The following is a 21,734-nucleotide window of genomic DNA, read 5'->3' as shown; positions in this document are numbered from 1 at the left end:
AAGCAAAAGAAACTCTGGCAGTAGTGGTCCATGACTGCTATGAGCTGTTAGAGATCATTGCAGGGCACAACAAACAGGTAGTTAAAAACTACTTGCTGATAAGTGCGTAGTTAAAAAAAAGAATGTCCTGAATAAACCCTTTATCAGATCAACCACAGAACCTGCAATACTATATTCACCCCGTTGCTTTTAAGGCTCCCGTAGTTAAGAGGCAAGTTCTGCAACCTACAATATAGGAGGCGGTAAAAAAAGGGCGCAGAACAGAAAAAAAAGATCTATTCTAGTGCTGTCTTGCTTTGTGAAATAATTAGCGGCGGCGTGTTTCTTCACAGCCAGCAGTCGGGCATGCAGCTTCCTCTGTCAAGGTCAGAACAGGGTCACTTAACCAGCATCCTTCTATAGCAGATACAGAAAGAGGTCAAAGATAAACACGCTGTATTTGTTACACCATGACATCCTTGACTTCACTTCCTTTGCAATAAAGGTCATCTGTGAATTAGTTGCCATTAAGTACAGAGCTGTTTTTATTGAAAAATATATTTACATTGTTAATTATATATTTTTTCATAGTTAATTTAGGAAAATATTAAATTCTTATTTTTTAACTATATAGATGTGTATATGTGTATATACATACTATGTATAATATACACGTGCAGAGATATACATGTGCATATTTAAAAATAAGACAATTTAATAATTTTTTCTTAGAATTTAGGAAAATATTAACATGTGTATAATATAATGTATATATTATGTAATATAATTATTAAATTTAATATATTTATATTTACAGAAGAGATATATTTTAAAGAATTCTTGACTTGGTTCTAATTTTTATTTATACATCACTTTTTACAGATAGAGGAACTGCAAGCAAAACTCCAGCACGCAGACAGCGACAGAGAGAAACTTCGGACAGATCTTGTACAGGAACAAGAAGCCAGAGAACACTTGGAAAAAGTTGTCAAAGATCTACAGGAACAGCTTTGGGCCAAGCCCACCAATCTTTCCAGCAGTGAACACACACGAAAAGACATTGAGAACTAATGCAAAAACAAAACACACCCAAAATTCCTTTTTTTGAAGCAAAAAAGAAAGAAAGAAAAAAAAAAACTATTCATAAACAAAATTCTACGTATATGCACAGGAAGGAGGCAGTTGTCCGATGTATGCATGAATAGGTGCACGTGTGAGTGTATGGAGTGTGTGCATTGAGCATGCACTAATAAATCTGAACATTTTACAAGAGTGGAAAATGAGAGATCCCTTACAACAGAAGCACTGAACTATGCCTCGTTTGAACCCACACAGCACAACATCTTACTGTGCCTCAGACAGAGTGTTTATAAAAAGGAGCTGTTTCGGCTCAATAAAAATTGCATTTTTTTTTTTTTCTACGTGTCAACTACAAGATAACGCAGCATTCAAGACAAAGATTTAAAGAAAGCAAGCATGATCGGTCCTTTAAAATAAAAAAAAGAAAAAATGTAAAAAAAAAATTTGATTCTTACGCTTGCCTGGATCACTTTGAGATTTACATTTTCTTATAAGCTATTTAATATAAAAATATATTAAAAATGATGAGGACATTGTAAAGACTCCATATTAAAACGGGGAATTTTTTTTTTTTTTTTGTATAACAGAACTGAAACTTTGATGCACAATTATAACTGACTTGTTACAGGCTTTTTTTTTCTTGGGGGTTGGGGGGTTTATTATAAAAACATCAACCCTTCCTTGCTACTCCAGAATCCACCCTTTCTTTCAACACCATCTTCATGTCGACTGTGCAATGTATTGGTAGCAAGCCATCAATTTTGAACCCTGTTAATTAGAGACTCTACTACATTAGTGGCTTCTCCATCAGATTTTGTTGCCTGGGAATTATCAAAATGCTCCACCTTTTTTTTGTTTGTTTTTGTATCTTACAATCTCAATATATATTTTGTTTTTACTTTTATTTTTTACATTTTATTTTTGTTTCGCAGAGACAACTTTTTACCTGAGGGAGAGGGTGAAAGACAGGAAAAAAAAAATCCAAACCGCCAATAAAAAGGAAATGGAACTGTTTAGCAGTACTGACCAGTGTTTTTTAAATCCCGCCATATTGGAAAGAGGTCTTTGGGTATAGGATGTCCCTAAGGTTTTCTTTACAAATAGTTTGGTAAAGGGAGGGATCAGATTTGAACAAAGCATATAAACAGACTGTAAAATATTTGTGAAAAAAACAGCAAGTATTTGGAAGTCTATATATAGTCAAACCTGTTAAAAGAAGAATCTAAAAAGTTTTGCTTTTGTTACATTTTTATTCTTTGCATTAGTTCAGTATTTCATCTTTTACGACTGTGTTCACACGGTGCAATGCTGAATGCTTTAACAGAGAAATGCAAACACTTATCTTGCTGCTTGAAATGATAAATATCCTAAACGGATAGCTCCAATTTGGGGATAGTTTTGTTTTTTTTTTTCCAATTTTTGCTTGCAGATAGTAATTCATTCATTCTATGGAGTAATACATGTGACCAACAAAGCACAATGATCTGTAGGCAGTAGGCGGTGTCATGTTGTCTTAAGATTAGATACGCTGGTCTACCTTTTTTTTACCAGAAATAGTGCCACATCCGTTCATGGGCTGTGACTCATATTGTAAAGTGAACAGGGTCATGTACAGAAGCAGCACTATTACTGGAGGGGAAAATGACAACCCCTTTAAATTGAATTTGTCACCTTGTTTTTACGACCTAATCTGAGCAGCATAATGCAGCGGCAGATACCCTATTCCCAGCGATATAATACTTTATCTTCTGATAAAACAGTACTTTTATAAAAATTACACTAAGCAGACCAGTATCATTAGAAGACTACTTGGCCTGCTGCCAGGTAGTCAAGCCACACCCCCAACACTGATTGGCAGCTGTGTACACTGAAAGCTGCCAATCAGTGCTGTGGGCGGGGTTATGCGAAGCTCAGCATTTGAGAATTGCTAGATCTACAGGAGATAAAAAATGTTTTATAATCAAAACTGCAGCACCCAGTAAAGCAAGTGATAATCGCTGGGATCAGTGTCACTGTTCCTACATCAGATGGGGTAGCAAAAACTTGGTGACAGATTCCCTTTTAAGGATGCATGTTTTTGGGCTGCGTTATTTAAGGCATTGATGCAGTGTTCCTCAACTCCCACGAACAGGTCATGTTTTCAGGATTTCCTTAGCATTCCATAGGTGCTGGAATTAATGTTTCAGCATGTGATGAAATTATCACCTGTGCAATACTCAGGATATCTTGAAAACTTGACCTGTTGGTGGCTCTTTAGGACTGGAGTTGAGAAACACTGTTATGCATATAAAGCACCATGAATGCAGTACAAATTTTAACATCTAGGGCACAGACAAATCAACCAAAAAAGAATGTAGAAATCTTATGGGGCCACGAAATGGGGGACTACGTTAGATCCAATGTTGGAATCCTCCCTCCAAAAATGTTTAGTTTCAAATAAACCTATCCTCAAATTACAGCTATTGTGCTAGGAAGTATTGGATGATCTAAATGCTGAAGTCCGTTGAACAGTTTAGGTACTGACTTTGACCAAATATTTTTGCTGGTTGCGTGATGTATTTGTGGGGGTGTTAAAAGGTTGTATTGTGGAAGGGGGTAGACATCCTTGTATTTTAATTTTGGTGGTGACTGGCAAGTGATGGTATTAGGAGTGAACTGGTCTTACTCATAGGTGTGTTGGAAAGAAATGCAGTCAGATGGACCCAATGTTACATCCATGTATGCAAACTTATAACCTAGAGAAGATGGCCAGGCTGTGTCATAGTAGACTCTGGACTACAGCTTCATTCGATCATGGAAGGGTTTGTAGGCCAATGATGATTGACATGCTTGGCCATTTTACTTCCAATCGGTGGTGGCATCCCATGACTCCTTCCGCTGTGTCGGAACTGCAAAGTCCTGTTTACTTAGAACTCATCGCCTTCTCACGAAGGGATGGGTCGTTTAGAGCAACTGATGATTCTTCAGCTCCAATGGAGCCATCAAAAGGGTTCCCTCCTGGATCATTCTAAGTCCGGATGCAGAAACAGTTCTTAATTTCTTTTCCTTTTTGTTACTTGAGTGTTCTTTTTTTTTTTTTTTTTTTTTCCCATTTGTATCTTCATTTTATGTGCTCGGTCTTCATTCTTATCAGTTATGTCTAAATACCGTTTTAAATGGGCTTTCATGCTACGTATGTACAGGAAATATTTATACTCTATTGTAAAGTTTACTAACTGCTCTTTTAAAAGATGTGTAAAAATATTCTATAATGAAAAGATGTCAGAATATTAAAAAAAAATAATAAAATAAATACATAGAACTAATAATAAAAATAACTGGTAATTGATGCATTGCTTATGGGACTGCAAAGGTCTGGTCTTAATCCAACAAAATACTTTTATTATATATCTATAGTTTTCTTTTGTTTGTTTGTAAATCAAGGAGTGCATTTTTGCTCCTTGTTTATACACAAGTGACCCACCTCAAGGGTGCAGTGCAACTCCAAAGTCAGAACATCTCCCTTATGATGCCACTTTTAGCGTTGCAGTCTTGTCGGAAGGTTTATTCAGGAAAAACTTGGAATCGATTAACACTTAAAGGGACCCAAACAGGAAGTTTTAGTTATGTAATCTGAAGACAGCAGGAGATAGCAGTGAATTCAGAGATGTGTCACTTGTCAAAGTGTGAGCTGTAGTTTTCGAACTGTGAAGGATTTATTGCTGAGAGAATAACATTGCCCAACTACACTAGTGTGGCAACACCCCCTCCTGTGATGGGCACCTTACTGTCTTTGTACACAAAGCCTGGTGTGGGCGGGGTTAGCTTGCTCAGCTCTGCTTCATTCTAAATCTAAAAGCCCTGATTGTGTCAGAACTGCAGAACGCAGCAAACTAAGTGATACATCGTTGGATTCAATTTCACTTTACCTACAATACACTGCTCTCAAATGAGGTAGCAAAAACCTGCTGACAGATTCCCTTTAAAATGGGAAATAGCATAGGTGATGAGACAAACACAGGGTCTTGTTTCGATTTGAGGCAATCATTTTAATGCAAGTATTTCTGAAGGGGTACCAAACATGGCTACTCTACTTGCCTTGGTGAAAGCAGCACAATGTCTCCTGATACTCAGTGTTCTAATCCTATTTTGAGGTGTACATGTTCGGAGCAATTGGACCTTTGTAAACTTAAAGTACACTAATATGGTTATGCACGTTGTACTCCTCTGATGTCACTGCTTTATAACATTATTGAACTGGTGACCTTTTTTTTTTCTGCACACACAATGCAATGAAGCGGTATCTCAAGTGTCATTTTTTTAATAATTTCCCAATCTATTTTCAATATGTCTCTTGAGGAGCCACTCTTTTGCTGCTAGTGGGTTCCTCAACTCATATAGAATGTATTTACTTAAAGACTGCGCTACAGGTCATGTTTCCCCAGTAAGTAACCTCCTTACAATAAGGCTCATTGTACAGTCCTCTGAGCAGCTTTCCTAATGCTGCTGGTACTGGAGGGTCCTGCATCACATTTGCATATATTAAGTTCTGCAGCTGTTTCATGTTTTTTTTTTTTTTTTCTTTGTTTTTAAAAGTTGTTACATAGTACAATGCAAAAAAAATCGGAGCTGGTGTCATGTATATTTTCTCAACTTTTTTCTATATATATATATATATATATATATATATATATATTATTTTTTTTTTTTTTTTTTTTTAACCAAAACCCACAACACCTCTGACACTTGGATAACGCAAAATGATCATTAGGGCTCCTTCACTTTTAGCATTTTTAAGTTAACATAAAAAATAAGCAGAAGTTCGAATACTTTGTTGGCGGCTTTTTGTTTTGTAACATTTGGAACGTGCGTTTTTAATGGTGTTTTTCAAGGCCTATTAAAAAAAAAACTATGGTAAAACAATTGCAGGAAAAAAGCCATACTTAAAGTATGCTATGTATAAAAAAAAAAAAATAAAAAAAAAGGGGCAAAAACTCAAAAAAAGTTTTGCAGGCAGACCTTTCAATAATTTTCTATAGTCATTTAAAACGCCAAGAACAATGCTGCAAAACATTATAAATCCAATTAACTACTTTTTTTTTTTTTAAAGATGGTTATAACATTTTTGCTTTGTCATCTGAACTAGTCTATAGCACTGATTTTTGGTTTGATAGAAGGGGGAAGTTTTGTAATCCATCTCTGTTTTTAAAAAGGATCAAAACATGTTCAGGAAATACGAGTGACAAAAATTATCGGTACATTTAGGGCAAACTTAATGTTAGATACATTGGTGGTGGAATGCTTTTACCCACAGAAAACTTAAAGCAGGAAAAAAATACACATCCGCATTTTGTTTTAATAAATGCGTAGCCTAGATAAAAGCCAAGTTTAGAGTAGTAGAATTGGTGTTGCCGTAGCAGTCAAAAATTTATAGAAGTAAATATGGCTTTCTACCAAAACTATATTCATAGGTGGCAATTTGGGATATCAAATTTTTTTTTTTTCTTTTTTTGCTATGTTTCTGAATTTTAGACCCCATTTGTCCATATACACAGGTCACTCTTTATTGTGCCTTCCTTCCTAATGGATGCTTGTGCCTTTAAAATCTAGAAGGTTTCCCCATGATTATCAGGGCTCTTTCCCTCCCCAAAAGAGATATATAGACCATGCCTTGTCTGTCGGATGAGGTATTCTTGGAATATTTCAATTTGTTTGTTAGCTATGAGTGTGGAACTCATTTTTAGAAAAAAATCAATTAAAAGCCATAACCTGCTGCATCAAATGTGGCATGTAAACCACTTGAATAACTCAAGTCTATACATTTGGAAATAACCTGCATGTTCTTAGCGATTAGTCGTACTGCCGGGCATCCTAGTCGTCTGCCATTTTTTTTTTCCTCAATAGATCAATGCTGTGTATTGTTGTCTTCAATTTTTGCCTCCCTTCTATAGTCTAGCTCTTGTATACGGTATAGCCTGTGAAATCAGTGCTTGAGTGTTTGGTCCCCCAGGTCACCGTGAACCAAGGTTACTTTTTTTTTTCCATCAGTATAGTGCAGTCTCTATATTTAGTGTTGTTTTTTTTTTTTTTTTTTTTTTTTTTTTTGGGGGGGGGGGGAGGGACACTGTTCTACATCTGCAATTTTTGAAAGGACTTTGCAAATGACTTTTACATGATCTGATCTACATATAATAGGTAAAGCCATTTTTAAAGAGTAAATTTGTAGTAATAATAAAAAGAAAAGTACCATATCCTCTTGTTTGCCTTACTAACGTTTGCTGCTACCAACATTGTAAGTTATTAGGTCCTCGGAGCATATGTTGTTTACAATGTTACACTTTCTTATAGCTTTTCAACTGTTTAAAAGAGTTTAGAGGATCATTTTGACCTGAAATAGAAACTCCTAATCTGACCCTGTAGGTTCATACTGTAAAAAAAAAAAAAAAATCAGCGACTTGTATTTTTTTTTTTTTTCTTTTTTTTTTTTTTTAAACAAAACTTCACTCCTAAGCGTGCTACCATTTCAGTTTAGCTATGAATCCCAGACTCGAGGGATGATGTTTTTATCAGCACAGGGGATCTTTATATGTAATTTGTATGTACAGTTTGCTGCGTTAGTGTTTTTTTTTTTGTTTTTTTTTCTGGATGTGACTGCTTTGCCCGTTCATGCAAAAGCTGTGACTCTCCCTTCTGCTTCTAAAGCATTACTTTGATAAATGTGCATTCAATTTAATAACAATGTTTCTGTTCCGCAAAAAATATTAAAAAAAAAAAATCTATATATAAAGGGAAACCTAAACCAACAGCAATAACATTAATATCTATTCTGCAGATTACTCTTAAGCATAATATTCTACTTTTAAACGTCAAACTAGCCAATTGTACAAAGAAACTCAATTTGTAAATATTTTTGTTTTGTCATTTTATATTTACACTTGTATTATACATGTATATGGTGTTTTGTTTTTTGGTCCCCCCCCCCCCCCATGTTACTTTCCCCCCCCCCCCTTTTTCTTCAATTGCTCTTTATTTCCTGCTAATTTGTCTGGTTGAATTGGTTGTGTTTTTAACTATGAAGAATCTGTTAGAATTGCTTTTTTTTTTTTTTTTTTTTTTTTGCAATTTTTAAATGTAATTTTAACTTTTTTTTCCCTCCCCATCACACCTTGTCCATATTTTCATTGTAAAGTATTTTTTTTATTATAAAACAAACAGTATAGTTTTTTTTCTCATCTTCTCTGATTTTAGAGGGAGTTTTTTTTGTATCCAAAAAATAAAAATATCACATGAATTACATTTTTTCATTTGATGATGAAAAAAATCACCAAACATCTGCATATGTTGTTATAGCCAATATCATTTCAACGTATTTTATTCATTTTTTCTTTTTTTTTATCCTATGCTGCTGCTAATGACAATATTAAACGTACTATTCTAGAACTATTTTTATGTAATGTATGCTTTCTTGTTTATAAATGCCTGATTAAAAAAAAAGTAAGAAAAAAGCTTAGCATATTTATCTATTTCGCTGTGTACCGTCATTTGTTTGTTTTTTTTCCCTTCCCAGATTCTTTTGCCCTCACACAGTTAATATTGTAAAATAAAGGACTTTATGAGATTATGTATGAAAATAGCTATGCTTATATACCACAGTGACTGAATGTACAGTGTATAGACGCATTACCTAAAATAAAATGTTTGTCCAGAAAAAAAGTTGCCCGTGTTTTGTATTAATTTAAGGGGGAAGAGTGGTTGAAAAGGCAAGGTCATTCTTTGTTAAGCTTTTCTTGTTAGGCTTTTGTTTTCTAAGTCTTGTCGGACTTTGGCTTGCTGAAACCCATACTCTTTAGTCACCCTGTTGTCCTTGATCAGTTGCGGTTATACAACAGCTGAAGAACGGGTAACGAAGACCAGGCGTTTATGGAAATAAAGAAGTGTGGCAAAAAAAAAAAAATCACTCACTCTGTTACACAGCTGGGAAACGTGAATTCCTTCTTGACCTATTAAATGATAGAGGTTAATCTCCATGGATCTTACCTCATCATTCAGTGTGCCCCCCGCATTCGTCGTCTTTATCGATGCATTGAACACAAAGCGGGATAAGCCTGGTGTGTACACATAAGATACTCTTGAGGCCTCACAACTTCTACGGACTCGTAGACACTGGCAGTTGAGCAACCCCACGTGGCACATTGCCTTATGTTCAACATTTCATGATGAATGCAAGGTGGGGGGGTAGACAAAACACAAGAATAAAGAATTCCTTTAAGCAGTAGAATTTCTTTTCAAACCGACCGGTGACATTTCTCGAACATTACATATATTAGTTTGCATTCATTGCGCTGCTTAAAAATGAAGTTATAGTCTTCAAGTGATTGATACGTAGCGTAACGCCAATGTGTGAGGCCCCGTCTTAATGGTTTACCGGCTGTACTGCACATCTGTATGTTACTATCAATTTTCACCTAAGGTTTGAGAAGTCTTGACTTTTATTGATGCAGCACTTGCAACATGCATTGTGTGTTTGGGTATAGATCAGTTTATTAAATGAAGCAAAGAAAACAATTGTATGTTGCAGTCCAGTTTTAGGAGGTCAAAAGTGACCATTAACTCGAATCTGTCCAAAGCTTTATGCTGCCCCATCTAAAAGTAGCTTAAAGTAGATCCTGATTTTAAAAGCTGATTTACAGGAGTTTTTATCACCTCCAATTTCCCTGCTTTCCTTCACATGGCAATGGAGTGAAAAGAGTAGGCCCACAAAAAAAACAAAACAATCGCCTATCCAAAGGTAATGTGCATAGACGGCTAGATGGTGCAATTCGATTCTCAGGACCAGGTTAATCTGTGGTCGCAGGACTCGAGCTGTGAGAACCGCCTCTTATCTGCTGGCATTCACAGCCCTTCCAGAGGTGACATCAAGTGTGTCACTCCAAAATGATGACTGGCTAGTCAAAAGAAGAGCCTCGGATGTAGGAGGCAGTTCTCTGTCTCCCATCTAGCGCCCACAGATTACTGACGCGGCTGATGAACCAGTCATTGCGAAACAATTTGCAGCAACTCTATGCACAAAACTTGCTCCAGTTAAGTAGGGAACACAGGATCCTGATTCTCCTGATCATGCACTTATCTTCTATCTTCTGGATAAATGTTTTGGGCAGTAAACCACAGGTAACCCCATGTTGCACAAATGTGTATACCTTAAAGAAATGTACAGTGATTCATGCACCAATTGGAGCCTATTTTATTTTAATAAAACACTTATTTACTGCAGCTTTGCTAGTCTTCTCAATCATGACTCCTATGTGATCTTCATTACTCATGACTGAGCTATGGTTAACCAGGCTATTGATTGACAGCTTTCTGCCACGTTGAAAGATCTCAATTGTGGTCAGTGGCAGGGCTAGAAAAAACTCGTCACTGAGAAGACTAGCAGAGCTTTAGCATAAAAAACTATAGCAAGGTTCCCAGTAACTGACACATGACCCGAAACAGTGTCTCTGTCCTCAGATTGGGAAGCATAAACCTCATGACATGTTGACTTTAAAGCTTTATCTGCATGCACACTTTCCCCATTAAAAATACTTGAAAGTTTATCTTAGCTGAGCATTCATGTGTAAAGGAGAGTTGAGAAACATAGCTTTCGGACAGCAGCTAATGTATGGACATCTTTTGTCTTGTTTCTGAGATTTAAAGACTGGCTGCTGGTCTCCTGAGCAGCACTCAAATGCTGCATATATGCCTATGAGATTGCTGAATTCAGGGCAAGTACCCACAGGGACCCTGAATCTCAGAGGAGGGAAGTTAGCCTTAAGGATGCTTCAGACGTCCAAGCAAATCATTCCGAGTACAGACTGGCCATGGCTCACCTGACCCGAACGATCATAGACATATATGAAGCTGTTACGTTCGGGTCAGGAGAGCATACATTGCTGTCCATGCTTGGACCGATTTGTATGGATGTCTGAAGCAGCTTTTAGCTAGAAACATAGCCAAAAGAGAGAAACTTATTTTTTAAAGGAATATTCTTTGTTACGTAGACGTAACGTATGGGCTTGTATGAGAGCCTTAAGTGGCATCTTTTTTCTTTTTGCTTATGCTTCCTCCTTTAGAAAAAATAAAAAATACAGCATAAGGACCCCCACATGAACCCAAAGAATGGATTTCAATATACTTTATTTTACTCTTCGCCACGACAGCACCCACTTGGAGAGAGGGATCCGCCCATAGGAACAGGAAACCTACAGAGATAAAAGAGGGCGGTCCACCTCTCCCCCTCAGTTGGTTTCCTGTTCCGATGGGGAACCGCAGGATACGCTACAGTCTTACCTGGGCCAAGGAACCGCCTGTGCAGTGTCTGTGAGAACGGCAGGGGTTCCTGTCCAGAAGCAGCGACGGGGGAGTGCTGGAATCCGGCTCCCTCCTCGGCTGGTATGGATGATGGGCAGAAACCCCGGTACCGGGTGGCGCCGACCGCGGGTCTTCTGTGGACAACATGACACCGGGCGGGAGGATCCATTCCGGTCCATGTGGGGGAGCAGGAACCAGAGAAAACGGGCCTCCGGCATTCCTAAACGGCTTCAGCATCCAGGAGGACGCACAGGCAGCGCGGCAGGAAGTGGTAAGGAGGAACTTCCAGGTTACCGGAGGTTCCTCGGCTCAGAGCGCACGCGAGGCTGGGCGGCGCTGCAAGCAGAGGCGCTCCCCGCCCCCTCCAGAGAAAGAAAAAAAAAAAAAAAAAAAAAGGGAGTAATTCAATCTACAGCGCGGATGGCTAGTCTCGGCGCTGTAGCGAGGAGCCGCAGATGGGCGCACCTGGAGGGGGAGGTACCAGGATGAAGGGGCTTATAAAAGGCCTGGGGCATGGAAATATGGCGTGCAATCATGTCTTCACCAAGGCAGGACACGCATCCCCAGGCGACGCAGCAGCAGCCAAGGACCACGCAAGGCGAGGGTCCTCGGATCGTAGCCACAGAAGCCATGCCAACAAGCCTCCTTCTCAGCCTCCTGAGCCGGTACCTACAGCTTCTCTGGGTGAGTGGACGACGCTCTGCCTATCAAGCTGAAAAAATGTCTCTCTCTCTCTCTCTCCCCCTCTCCTCCATCATGATGTCTCTATCTCAGACTAAGAGGAAGGAAAAATCAAAAAATAAAGAATGTGCCCTGTGTACACGTCCGCTACCGGACTCGTACACAAAAAGACTGTGCAAAGGATGCATAAACAAAACGGCAAAGCAGGCGTCAACATCAGCTGTAGACATAAGGGCTATAATTAGAGAAGAACTACAGGCCCTAAATCAGTCTAGCAGTCTAGCATATCGAAACATCTAGGCCAGCAGACGCCGTAGACACCGATGAAGGCGAAATAGCCTCGGATAATTCTAATGCATCTACATCGGCATCCTCCTCAGAGGCGGAGGGCCGTTGCTGTTTCCCATTAGATCATATGGATAATTTAGTTAAATCCGTGAGGAATACAATGGGTTGCACAGATACAAAAGAGCCGCAAACGGCTCAGGAAATTATGTTTGCAGGTCTAACAGACAGAAAGAGGAAAGTTTTTCCGGTTATTCCAGCAATAAAAACTCTGGTTAAGAAGGAGTGGGAGAGACAGGACCAGAGAGGGTATCTCCCCTCAACCTCAAAGAGAAGGTACCCCTTTAACGACGAAGACTTGTCGACATGGGTTAAAGTCCCGAGGGTAGACGCGGCAGTGGCCTCCGCCTCAAAGCAAACAATCTTACCAGTGGAGGACTCGGGCGTGCTAAAAGACCCCCTGGACCGTAAATCGGACGCCTCATTAAAGAGGACATGGGAGGCAGCTACCGGCACGTTCAAACCGGCAATAGCTAGTACTTGCACAGCTCGTTCTATGCTGGTCTGGATCGACCAACTAGACCAGCAAATAGACCAGAAGATCTCCAGAGACAAGCTACGGGCCGCCATACCTCTAATCCGCGGTGCAGCGGCATATATAGCTGATGCTTCGGCTGATTCCTTACGTTTGGCAGCCAGAACAGCAGGGTTGGCTAATAACGCTAGACGTAGCCTATGGCTAAAAAGCTGGAGAGGGGATACCCAGTCCAAAGCAAAGCTTTGTTCCATTCCTTGCGAGGGTGAGTTCTTATTTGGGAAAGCCTTAGATGAAATCCTTATGAAGGCAAAAGAAAGGAAAAAAGGATTCCCTAACCCTCCTCTCCCATATTATAGGAGGGCGTTTAGGAGAAGACCGTTTGGCCGAGGAAGACCAGCAGAAAATCAAAACCGCTGGCCCACAAAGGAAGGAAAGGGCAAAGGTGCCATGTTTAGGGGATCCTCCTTCCGCAGAGACAGGAACTGAGGAGCCAGTGCCTCCAGTAGGGGGAAGGCTAAAATTTTTTTTTCGAGAATGGGAGAAAATTACGCTTAGCCCTTGGGTCCTGGGCATTATTAAAGAAGGGTTAAAGATAGAATTTCGTCAAGTACCCCATAATTCGTTAATCATAACATCCTTCTGCTCGCCAGTTCAACAGCAGGCCCTGGAGGCCGAGATTTGGAGCCTTCTGGACAAAAAAGTTTTGGTCCATGTACCTAAAAGGCAGGAAGGGAGAGGATTTTACTCCCCTCTCTTTCTGATACCTAAACCAGACGGGTCATTCCGAACGATAATCAACTTGAAGAAATTAAATTCCTTTATAATAAATCATAAATTTAAGATGGAATCCATAAGATCCACGATTAAGCTCCTCTTCCCTAATTGTATGATGGCAGGCTTGGATCTGAAGGATGCTTATTATCACATTCCCATCCATTGCAGATATCAGAGATACCTCAGAGTGGCGGTCCTCCTCGATGGCACCATACAGCATTTCCAGTTCACAGCCATGCCATTCGGCATTTCCATCGCACCACAAGTATTTACAAAGGTGATGGTGGAAGTGATGGCCTTTTTACGCCAGAAGGACACACTGATAATACCCTATCTGGATGATTTTTTGATAGTAGGGAATTCAACTCGGCAGTGTAATGAACGGGTTACTGATACAATCTTGTCCCTACAGGCCCTAGGGTGGATAATAAACTTCAAGAAGTCCAGAATCGAGCCGCAGTCTGTTCAGTCCTTCCTAGGTCTCGAGCTAGACTCCATACACCAAAAATGTCTACTGTCTCAGGTAAAAATTTCAGCAATTAAAAAGAAAGTGAGGATACCAATAGATCGGCCACACATATCTTTAAGGGAAGCAATGTCCCTCCTGGGATCCCTTACTGCCTGCATCCCCGCAGTTCGCTGGGCCCAGTTCCACACGAGGGAACTACAACACCAAATTCTCTTAGAGGAATCCCGGGATCGGGGTAATCTGACAAAGAAAATTACGCTATCCCAGGAGGTCCTAACCTCCCTTACATGGTGGCTAAGGGATGATAACTTGGCGGGAGGAGTACCTTGGGTTATAACACCCTCCCGCATAATTATCACGGACGCTAGCCCCACAGGATGGGGAGCCCATATGGGAAATAGTTTTGCCCAAGGCCTATGGAATATAGGCGAAGATCAGGATTCGTCAAATTTAAAGGAACTAAAAGCAGTCTATCATGCTTTTTGTCATTTTCTTCCGCAGTTACAAGGGGAAAACGTGAGAATCCTTTCGGACAACACCACAGTAGTCGCATATCTGAACAGACAAGGCGGAACTCGGTCAGTCACCTTAATGTCTTCCGCAAGAACAATTTTTGTCTCTCTCAGCCCTCCACATAAGGGGAAGAGACAATTGGGAGGCAGATTTTCTAAGTCGCCATACACTGCGACAAGGAGAGTGGTGTCTAAGCCGGGAGATATTCACACGCATCGTGACACTATGGGGTCGTCCCCAGATAGATCTCTTCGCCACCAGAGAGAACAGACAGGTGCGAAGATTCGCCTCTCTAAATATGACAGACAATCCGGAAATCCTGGATGCCCTTCAGGCCCCGTGGCAATTCAAACTGGCATATGCGTTTCCCCCAATCATACTTCTACCGCAGGTGATCAGAAAAATCAGAGCAGAGGAAGCACGAATAATCTTAGTAGCACCATTCTGGCCCAGGAGGCCTTGGTTTTCTTGCCTGCAAGCAATGTCAGTGACAGACCCGTGGGTGCTTCCCTCAACCCCCAGGCTCCTCTCACAGGGGCCATTCTTCCATCCTCAAGTGGACAATCTCCACTTGACGGCTTGGAACTTGAAAGGGAAATGTTGAGATCAAGAGGTTTCTCGGAAGGATTAGTCAATACACTCCTACAAAGTCGGAAAGTGACAACGACAAAAATTTACACCAGAGTATGGAGAAAATTCCTAGAGTTCCACGCAGAGCCGGATTTCGGAAAAATTCCGATTACAGCAATCCTAGAATTCCTACAGAAAGGGAAGGAATTAAGTTTAGCTGTTAACACACTAAAAGTACAGGTGTCGGCGCTAGGGGCCCTCTATAGTTATAACGTAGCAGGCAATAGGTGGGTAAGCAGATTCATCTCGGCCTGTGAACGGAGTGAGCCGGTGCACATACCTAGAGTTCCTCCTTGGGACTTAAATTTAGTTCTGGAGGCTCTAACATGTCCTCCCTTTGAACCTTTAGATTCAATATCCCTTAAACACCTATCCTTCAAAACAATACTACTAGTTGCACTAACCTCAGCCAGAAGAGTTAGCGACATACAAGCCCTTTCAATAGAACCCCCCTTTCTGTTGACATTTCAGGATCAGTTAATATTAAAACCAGACCCCTCTTACTTACCAAAGGTAGCAGGGAAGTTTCATAGATCACAAGAGATCCACCTCCCTTCATTTTTTAGTAACCCTTCTACTCCAGAGGAACAAAAGTTCCATACACTAGACGTTAAAAGAGCGGTATTACAATACATCGAAAGGTCTAGTAGCTGGAGGAAGAGTATGGCTCTGTTTATTTCCTTCCAGGGCCAAAAGAAGGGACATGAAGTCACAAGGGGTACTTTGTCTCGGTGGATCAGAGACGCAATTGGGCTGGCATACTCCGAGAGCAATGAAGATCCTCCAGAGGGTATCAGAGCACATTCCGCCAGGGCCATGGCTTCCTCCTGGGCAGAAAGGGGAGACGTCGCAATCGAGTCTATATGTAAGGCGGCAACCTGGTCTACACCCTCTACCTTTTATAATCACTATAGGCTTGATTTATCATGCTCATCCGACCTAGCCTTTGGTAGAGCGGTCCTCAGCACGGTGGCCCTCCCAGGTGAAAGTCTCTGAAAGTCTCTCCAAGTGGGTGCTGTCGTGGCGAAGAGTAAAAAGCCGGATTACTTACCGGTAATGCTCTTTTAATGAGTCCACGACAGCACCCGTTCACTAACCCTCCCTAGATGTTAAAATAATGTATATACACCTTCTTAGTTGTAAAGTTAATAAAATTAGAATATTGGATAATATAATGGCCTAATAATTGGCGGTCCTCCTGGTACTCTGAAATCCAACTGAGGGGGAGAGGTGGACCGCCCTCTTTTATCTCTGTAGGTTTCCTGTTCCTATGGGCGGATCCCTCTCTCCAAGTGGGTGCTGTCGTGGACTCATTAAAAGAGCATTACCGGTAAGTAATCTGGCTTTTCCCTCCTTTACACCCAAATCTGCTATCGGGGGACAGTTGGTGGATCCTCTTAATCTTGGCTGATTTTACCTATTTTATCTCATGGCCAGCATAAGAAACTGAGTGCAATAAAGTGTTTATGTACTAAAGTAGAGTTCACTTTTAGAATATACAGAGATCTCAATAGCATCAGACATTGCGTATACCACTTGCCTGGTTGGAGAGAGGGGAAATAACGTTACAATATAGTGACAAGTAGCGCCATGACTACTCTGCTCACCCAGCTGACCTTGAAGGGCATGTAGCTAATTTATCCAAATCTCACCTGTGTGTAAAGGCTAATAGAAGCAAGTACAGGGGAAATACAACATTTTTAAATGGGAGTTTATAAGTGCATTGGCGTGGGTGATTATTGTGAGACTTTAACTTTCTACATGGACTATGTGTATTTGCATATTTGCTTTTATAGGAGTTCATGATAGTATTACTGCTACATCGTAAATTGTTCAGGGGTTAATACCTAAAGTTTAATATATTAAAAGCTAACATCTAATATTCACAGTGATTTAGCTTTAATGAAGTTCATGGTTTGTTAAAATGTGTCTATCTGATATCCAAACTTTATGATAAACAATAGTGATGAGCGAGCATGCTCGGATAAGGTGTGAGCATGTTCCTGTGCTAATAGAGTATCTTCGGCATACTGGAATACTATGTTCCAGTCCCTGCTGTTGCATGTCTCGCGGCTGTTAAGCAATCCCTGCATGTGTTGTGACTGTCGAACAGCTGTGAGACATGCAACCACGGCGACTTGAACATAGTATTCAAACACGCTGAAGACACTCTATTAACACACAAGCGTGCTCGCTCATCACTAATAAACAACAATTCTCACCTATTCTCAGGATAAATGATAATTGTATAATCCTAGATAGTCTCTCTGATGTGACTCCCAAGATCCTGAGAACATGGAGCTCAAAGATCCTGTGTAAATGAAACTGGAGCGTTAGTGAGCATGTGCAAACACCGCCCCTATGAATGGAACAGTTGTCACACATGCTACATACCGCTCCCTTTTCAAAGTGAACTCTGGAACATGTTCTTGTGATTGATGGGGCTCCCAATCATCGTTTAACACCTCCAATTTCCCTGCTTTCCTTCATATGGCAATGAAGTGAAAAGAGTTGACCCACAAAAAAAAACAATAATTGCCTATCCAAAGGTAATGTGCATAGATGGCTAGATAGTGCAATTCGATTCTCAGGACCAGGTTAAAAGGAATCTGTCACCGGAAGTTGCAGGCCTATGTAAATGGCCTGGGTCCGGCCCGATGGGTGGAGTTTCTTCTTTTTTCTCCACCCCATCCGTGGCCCCCGTCCGCGCTCTTCTCCGGATTCTTCTCCATCATTCGCGCGTGCGCAAAGAAATCTTGCTTCGCACACGCGCAGTATGCTTTGCCCAACTGTGGGCAAAGTCGAAAATCATTACTGCACATGCGTTGGTACACTACGTCCCGGAAGAAATTCACTGTGTTCCGGGACATAGTGTACCGGCACATGCGCAGTAATGATTTTCGGCTTTGCCCGCAGTTGGGCAAAGCATACTGCATGTGCTCGAAACAAGATTGCTTTGCGCACGCATGAATGATGGAGAAGAATACCGGAGAAGAGCGTGGATGGGTGCCACGAATGGGGTGGAGAAAAAAGAAGAAACACCGCCCATTGGACCGGATCCAGGTAATTTATATAGGCCTGCAACTTACGGTGACAGAGTCCCTTTAATGTGTGGTAGCAGGGTTCGAGCTGTGAGAACCGCCTCTTATCTGCTGGCATCCGCAGCTCTTCCAGAGGTGACGTCAAGTGTGTCACTCCAAATGATGACTGGCTAATCAAAAGAAGAGCCACAGATACTTGGATGTAGGAGGCAGTTCTCTGGGCTCCCGTCTAGCGTCCACAGATTGCTGACTCAGCTGATGAACCAGTCATTGCAAATCAATTTGCAGCAACTCTATGCACAAAACTTGCTCCATTTACCGTAAGTAGGGAGCACAGGATCCTGGTTCTCCTGATCATGCACTTGTCTTCTATCTTCTGGATAAATGTTTTGGGCAGTAAACCACAGGTAACCCCATGTTGCACAAATGTGTATACCATAAAGAAATGTACATTGATTCATGCATCAATTGGAGCATCTTTTCTCCGACACTGCTTATTTTCTTTCATTGTTGATGCTCATGTTTCAAGTGACACCGTAGAGACCTCCTGAAATCACAGGTTAATCAGGCCAGCCTTTTAATATGTCATATCGTGTGGATGAATCTAAGGATCGCATAAAGGACATGCGAAAAAAAAATATGAATGTTTTTCTGAGCATTCCCATAGCAACACATCCTTAATAAAGTCACGGAAGGGTCAGTTTCGAATACCTGAGATGTTACACTGCTTGTTACCAGATACATTTTTTTTTACTAAATCCTTAGCTGCTAGTGGAATCTGTAATTTATTACATGTAAGTTGGGCCTCAGCTTTACAATGAACAGGTTAAAGAGAAAAATCTGATTTATAGTGGGTGTCTCGTAATGGAAAAATAATACTTTATTAATTCAACTCAAGACATTCTGAACTCCTGAAAAGCGTAATGTTACCATCTGGAAAATCCATCATATTAGCACATTATAGAGGGATGCAAAATCCTAATAGCTTCACTATCTGGTGGTAAAAAGTATGCATGTGTGGCAGCTGCTTATCTACCATAAAAAGAAACGCTAAGGCTAGTTTCACACTTGCATTGTGTAGCGCTGCGGATGGCAGCCTACTTCCTCCTTTCTTCCTCCGTTAAGCCCCACCCACTGCCGCACCTCTTCCTTCAGCTCCGGCTATGTCTGCATGCGTCCTGCGTACCTATTTTTAACAATGGGTATGCAGGCCATGCGGATGTATGCTGACGCATCCACATGCATCGCTTTGATGCGCCTGCCGACTGCAACAAAATGCAACATGTTGCGTTTGGTGCAGTGTGAAAACGATGCATGCAGATGTGTCAGCATACATCCGCATGGCCTGCATACCCAATGTTAAAAATAGGTACACAGGGAGCATGCAGACATAGGCGGAGCTGAAGGAAGAAGTGCGGAAGTGGGCGGGGCTTAACGGAGGAAGAAAGGAGGAAGTAGGCTGCCATCCGCAGGGCTACAAAACACAAGTGTGAAACCAGCCTCACATGTTAACATCTAAAATTTCCAATTCTCCTTTACTCCAGGACATGTAGTCAGGAGAAGACTAAATCCATATAGATCATCGGACATTAGATACATAATGTCTATGGCCTTCTTTGTGTGGTTCTCCAGCATCACTTACTTTTGCATCTGGAGTTGAGCAATGCCGATTATCATCAGATATCGTGCACATGTCTTGTTGTAAAGAATAGGACAGGTGTATAATACCTGATGATTGTACACTCTTCCCAATGTGTAGACATGACATAATCAACATCAGTGACCTTCTGATTTGGAAGTAAGTGGTGCCAAGCAACCCCTTTTAGTGTTTTCTTTTGTCGCTACTCATAAAGGCCACCACGCATATTAGACTAAAGTTGGCCGAACCCACCAATATCAGAAGGATCGTCTGAAATTTCAATGTGTATGGGTCATCCCAACTTTCCGGACTTGTGATAACAGAGGAGAGAAGAATCAGGCCTGCTGGATTTCCAACAAGATAACCTTTTGCCAGAACAGTCCAATAGTGGCATATAGAATACAGCAATGCCCAGTCGAGCAAGAAGTTCCTGTGTATGGGAGTGATCATCGGCGTAATAATCGCAGTTGCAAAGGGTGCTTCTGTGACTAGTCCCATGCGGGATGAGAACCCGCTGATGCCAGCACCAATTTCACATGGATGTGGGTCTTCGGATGCACATTCAGCTGAAATATATTGTGGCTCTCTGCACTGCAATATAAGCTGCCGACCAATCAGATGCCAGCTGCAGATGTAGGGTTGCCCGTGACAGGCGACGCATGGGAGTGACGTCAGGTGCTGCCTGTGCTGGCACACCGCATGGCGTCAGAGGAAGACGCCGCATGTCATGGGAGTGGGGAAAGGAAAGAATAATCATTTGCTTCTTTTAAAAATGTGTTGGAGAAGAATGGAGGAGGCCAGAATGGGAGTCATTATTCCAATAAAAGGCCCAGGATGATGGATATTGATATAGGATGAGGCCCAGGATATGAGGCATTATTACTAGAAGAGCCCAGGGTGGAAGACACTATTACTGGAAGAGGCCAGGACGGGGACATTATTATTATTATTATTATTGCATGATAGGGAACACTATACCAGAAAGGGAATGGGGTCCTGATGGGGGACATTATACCAGGAAGGGGCCCAGGATGAAAGATATTGTTATAGCATGAAGCCCAGGATAGTGGGCATTATTACTGGAAGGGGTCCAGGACGGGGGACCTTTTTCCTGGAAGGGGCCGAGGATTGGGAAGATTATTACAGAAAGGAGCCAGGAATGGAGACATTATTACATGGGTGGTAAACACACATGTCCTTATAGGATCTAGAACACTACAAGGGCCCATACATCTGATCAACATGCAGATGAGAGTCCAGGTCCAAATTTTGCACGGGGGCCCATCAGACTCTAGTTACATCACTGGAGAGATTGCGGTTACCTGAGTGAGCGCACAGGTGATAGCTATCTAATGTGTTTGGGGGGCCTTTAGTGGCCATGTAATTATACGTTTATAATTGCTTTCTATTACCTTTTTTTTAACTTTTTATAATTTAAGACACTGCTGTGGCCCTATACAGAGTCACATGGCTGCATGGTTCATTGGTTCCATCGATCTAGCCCGGTATTTGCCAGATATATAACTTTTAGCCCTTAATGACCGTCAATCCGTCTTTTAACTGACCTGAGATATAAGAGAATATCATCGTCCTACAGGTGACCATCCAGCATCTGTCAGCTGTGCACTATAGCTGACAACTTGCTGCATCAGCCACGATCAGTGTTGTCACCGTCCATATCTGTTTAACCCCTTAAATGCTGCTGTCAATAGTGACTATATCATATAAATGTTTTAAAGAGTGTGGCTTCTACCTCTTTATCCCATTTGGCACCCTGAG

General features: G+C 41.2%; 1 protein-coding gene across 2 annotated transcripts in view; it reads left to right on the top strand.

Annotated features, from left to right (window-relative positions):
- The window catches only part of SKI (SKI proto-oncogene), a 92,785-nt gene extending 84,034 nt beyond the window's left edge, over positions 1-8,751 (top strand). For both annotated transcript variants that reach the window (XM_073585398.1, XM_073585399.1), the window contains exon 7: positions 862-8,751. In XM_073585398.1, coding sequence (XP_073441499.1) covers positions 862-1,050 — 189 coding nt within the window. In that variant the 3' untranslated portion in view covers positions 1,051-8,751. The remainder of the gene's footprint in view (positions 1-861) is intronic.
- The last annotated feature ends 12,983 nt before the right edge of the window (positions 8,752-21,734 follow it).

Source organism: Dendrobates tinctorius, unplaced genomic scaffold (assembly GCF_039654945.1).
Source record: "Dendrobates tinctorius isolate UK_male_01 unplaced genomic scaffold, ASM3965494v1 ptg000086l, whole genome shotgun sequence".
NCBI classification, from domain to species: domain Eukaryota; kingdom Metazoa; phylum Chordata; class Amphibia; order Anura; family Dendrobatidae; genus Dendrobates; species Dendrobates tinctorius.
This window is presented reverse-complemented; position numbering and strand designations above follow the sequence as displayed.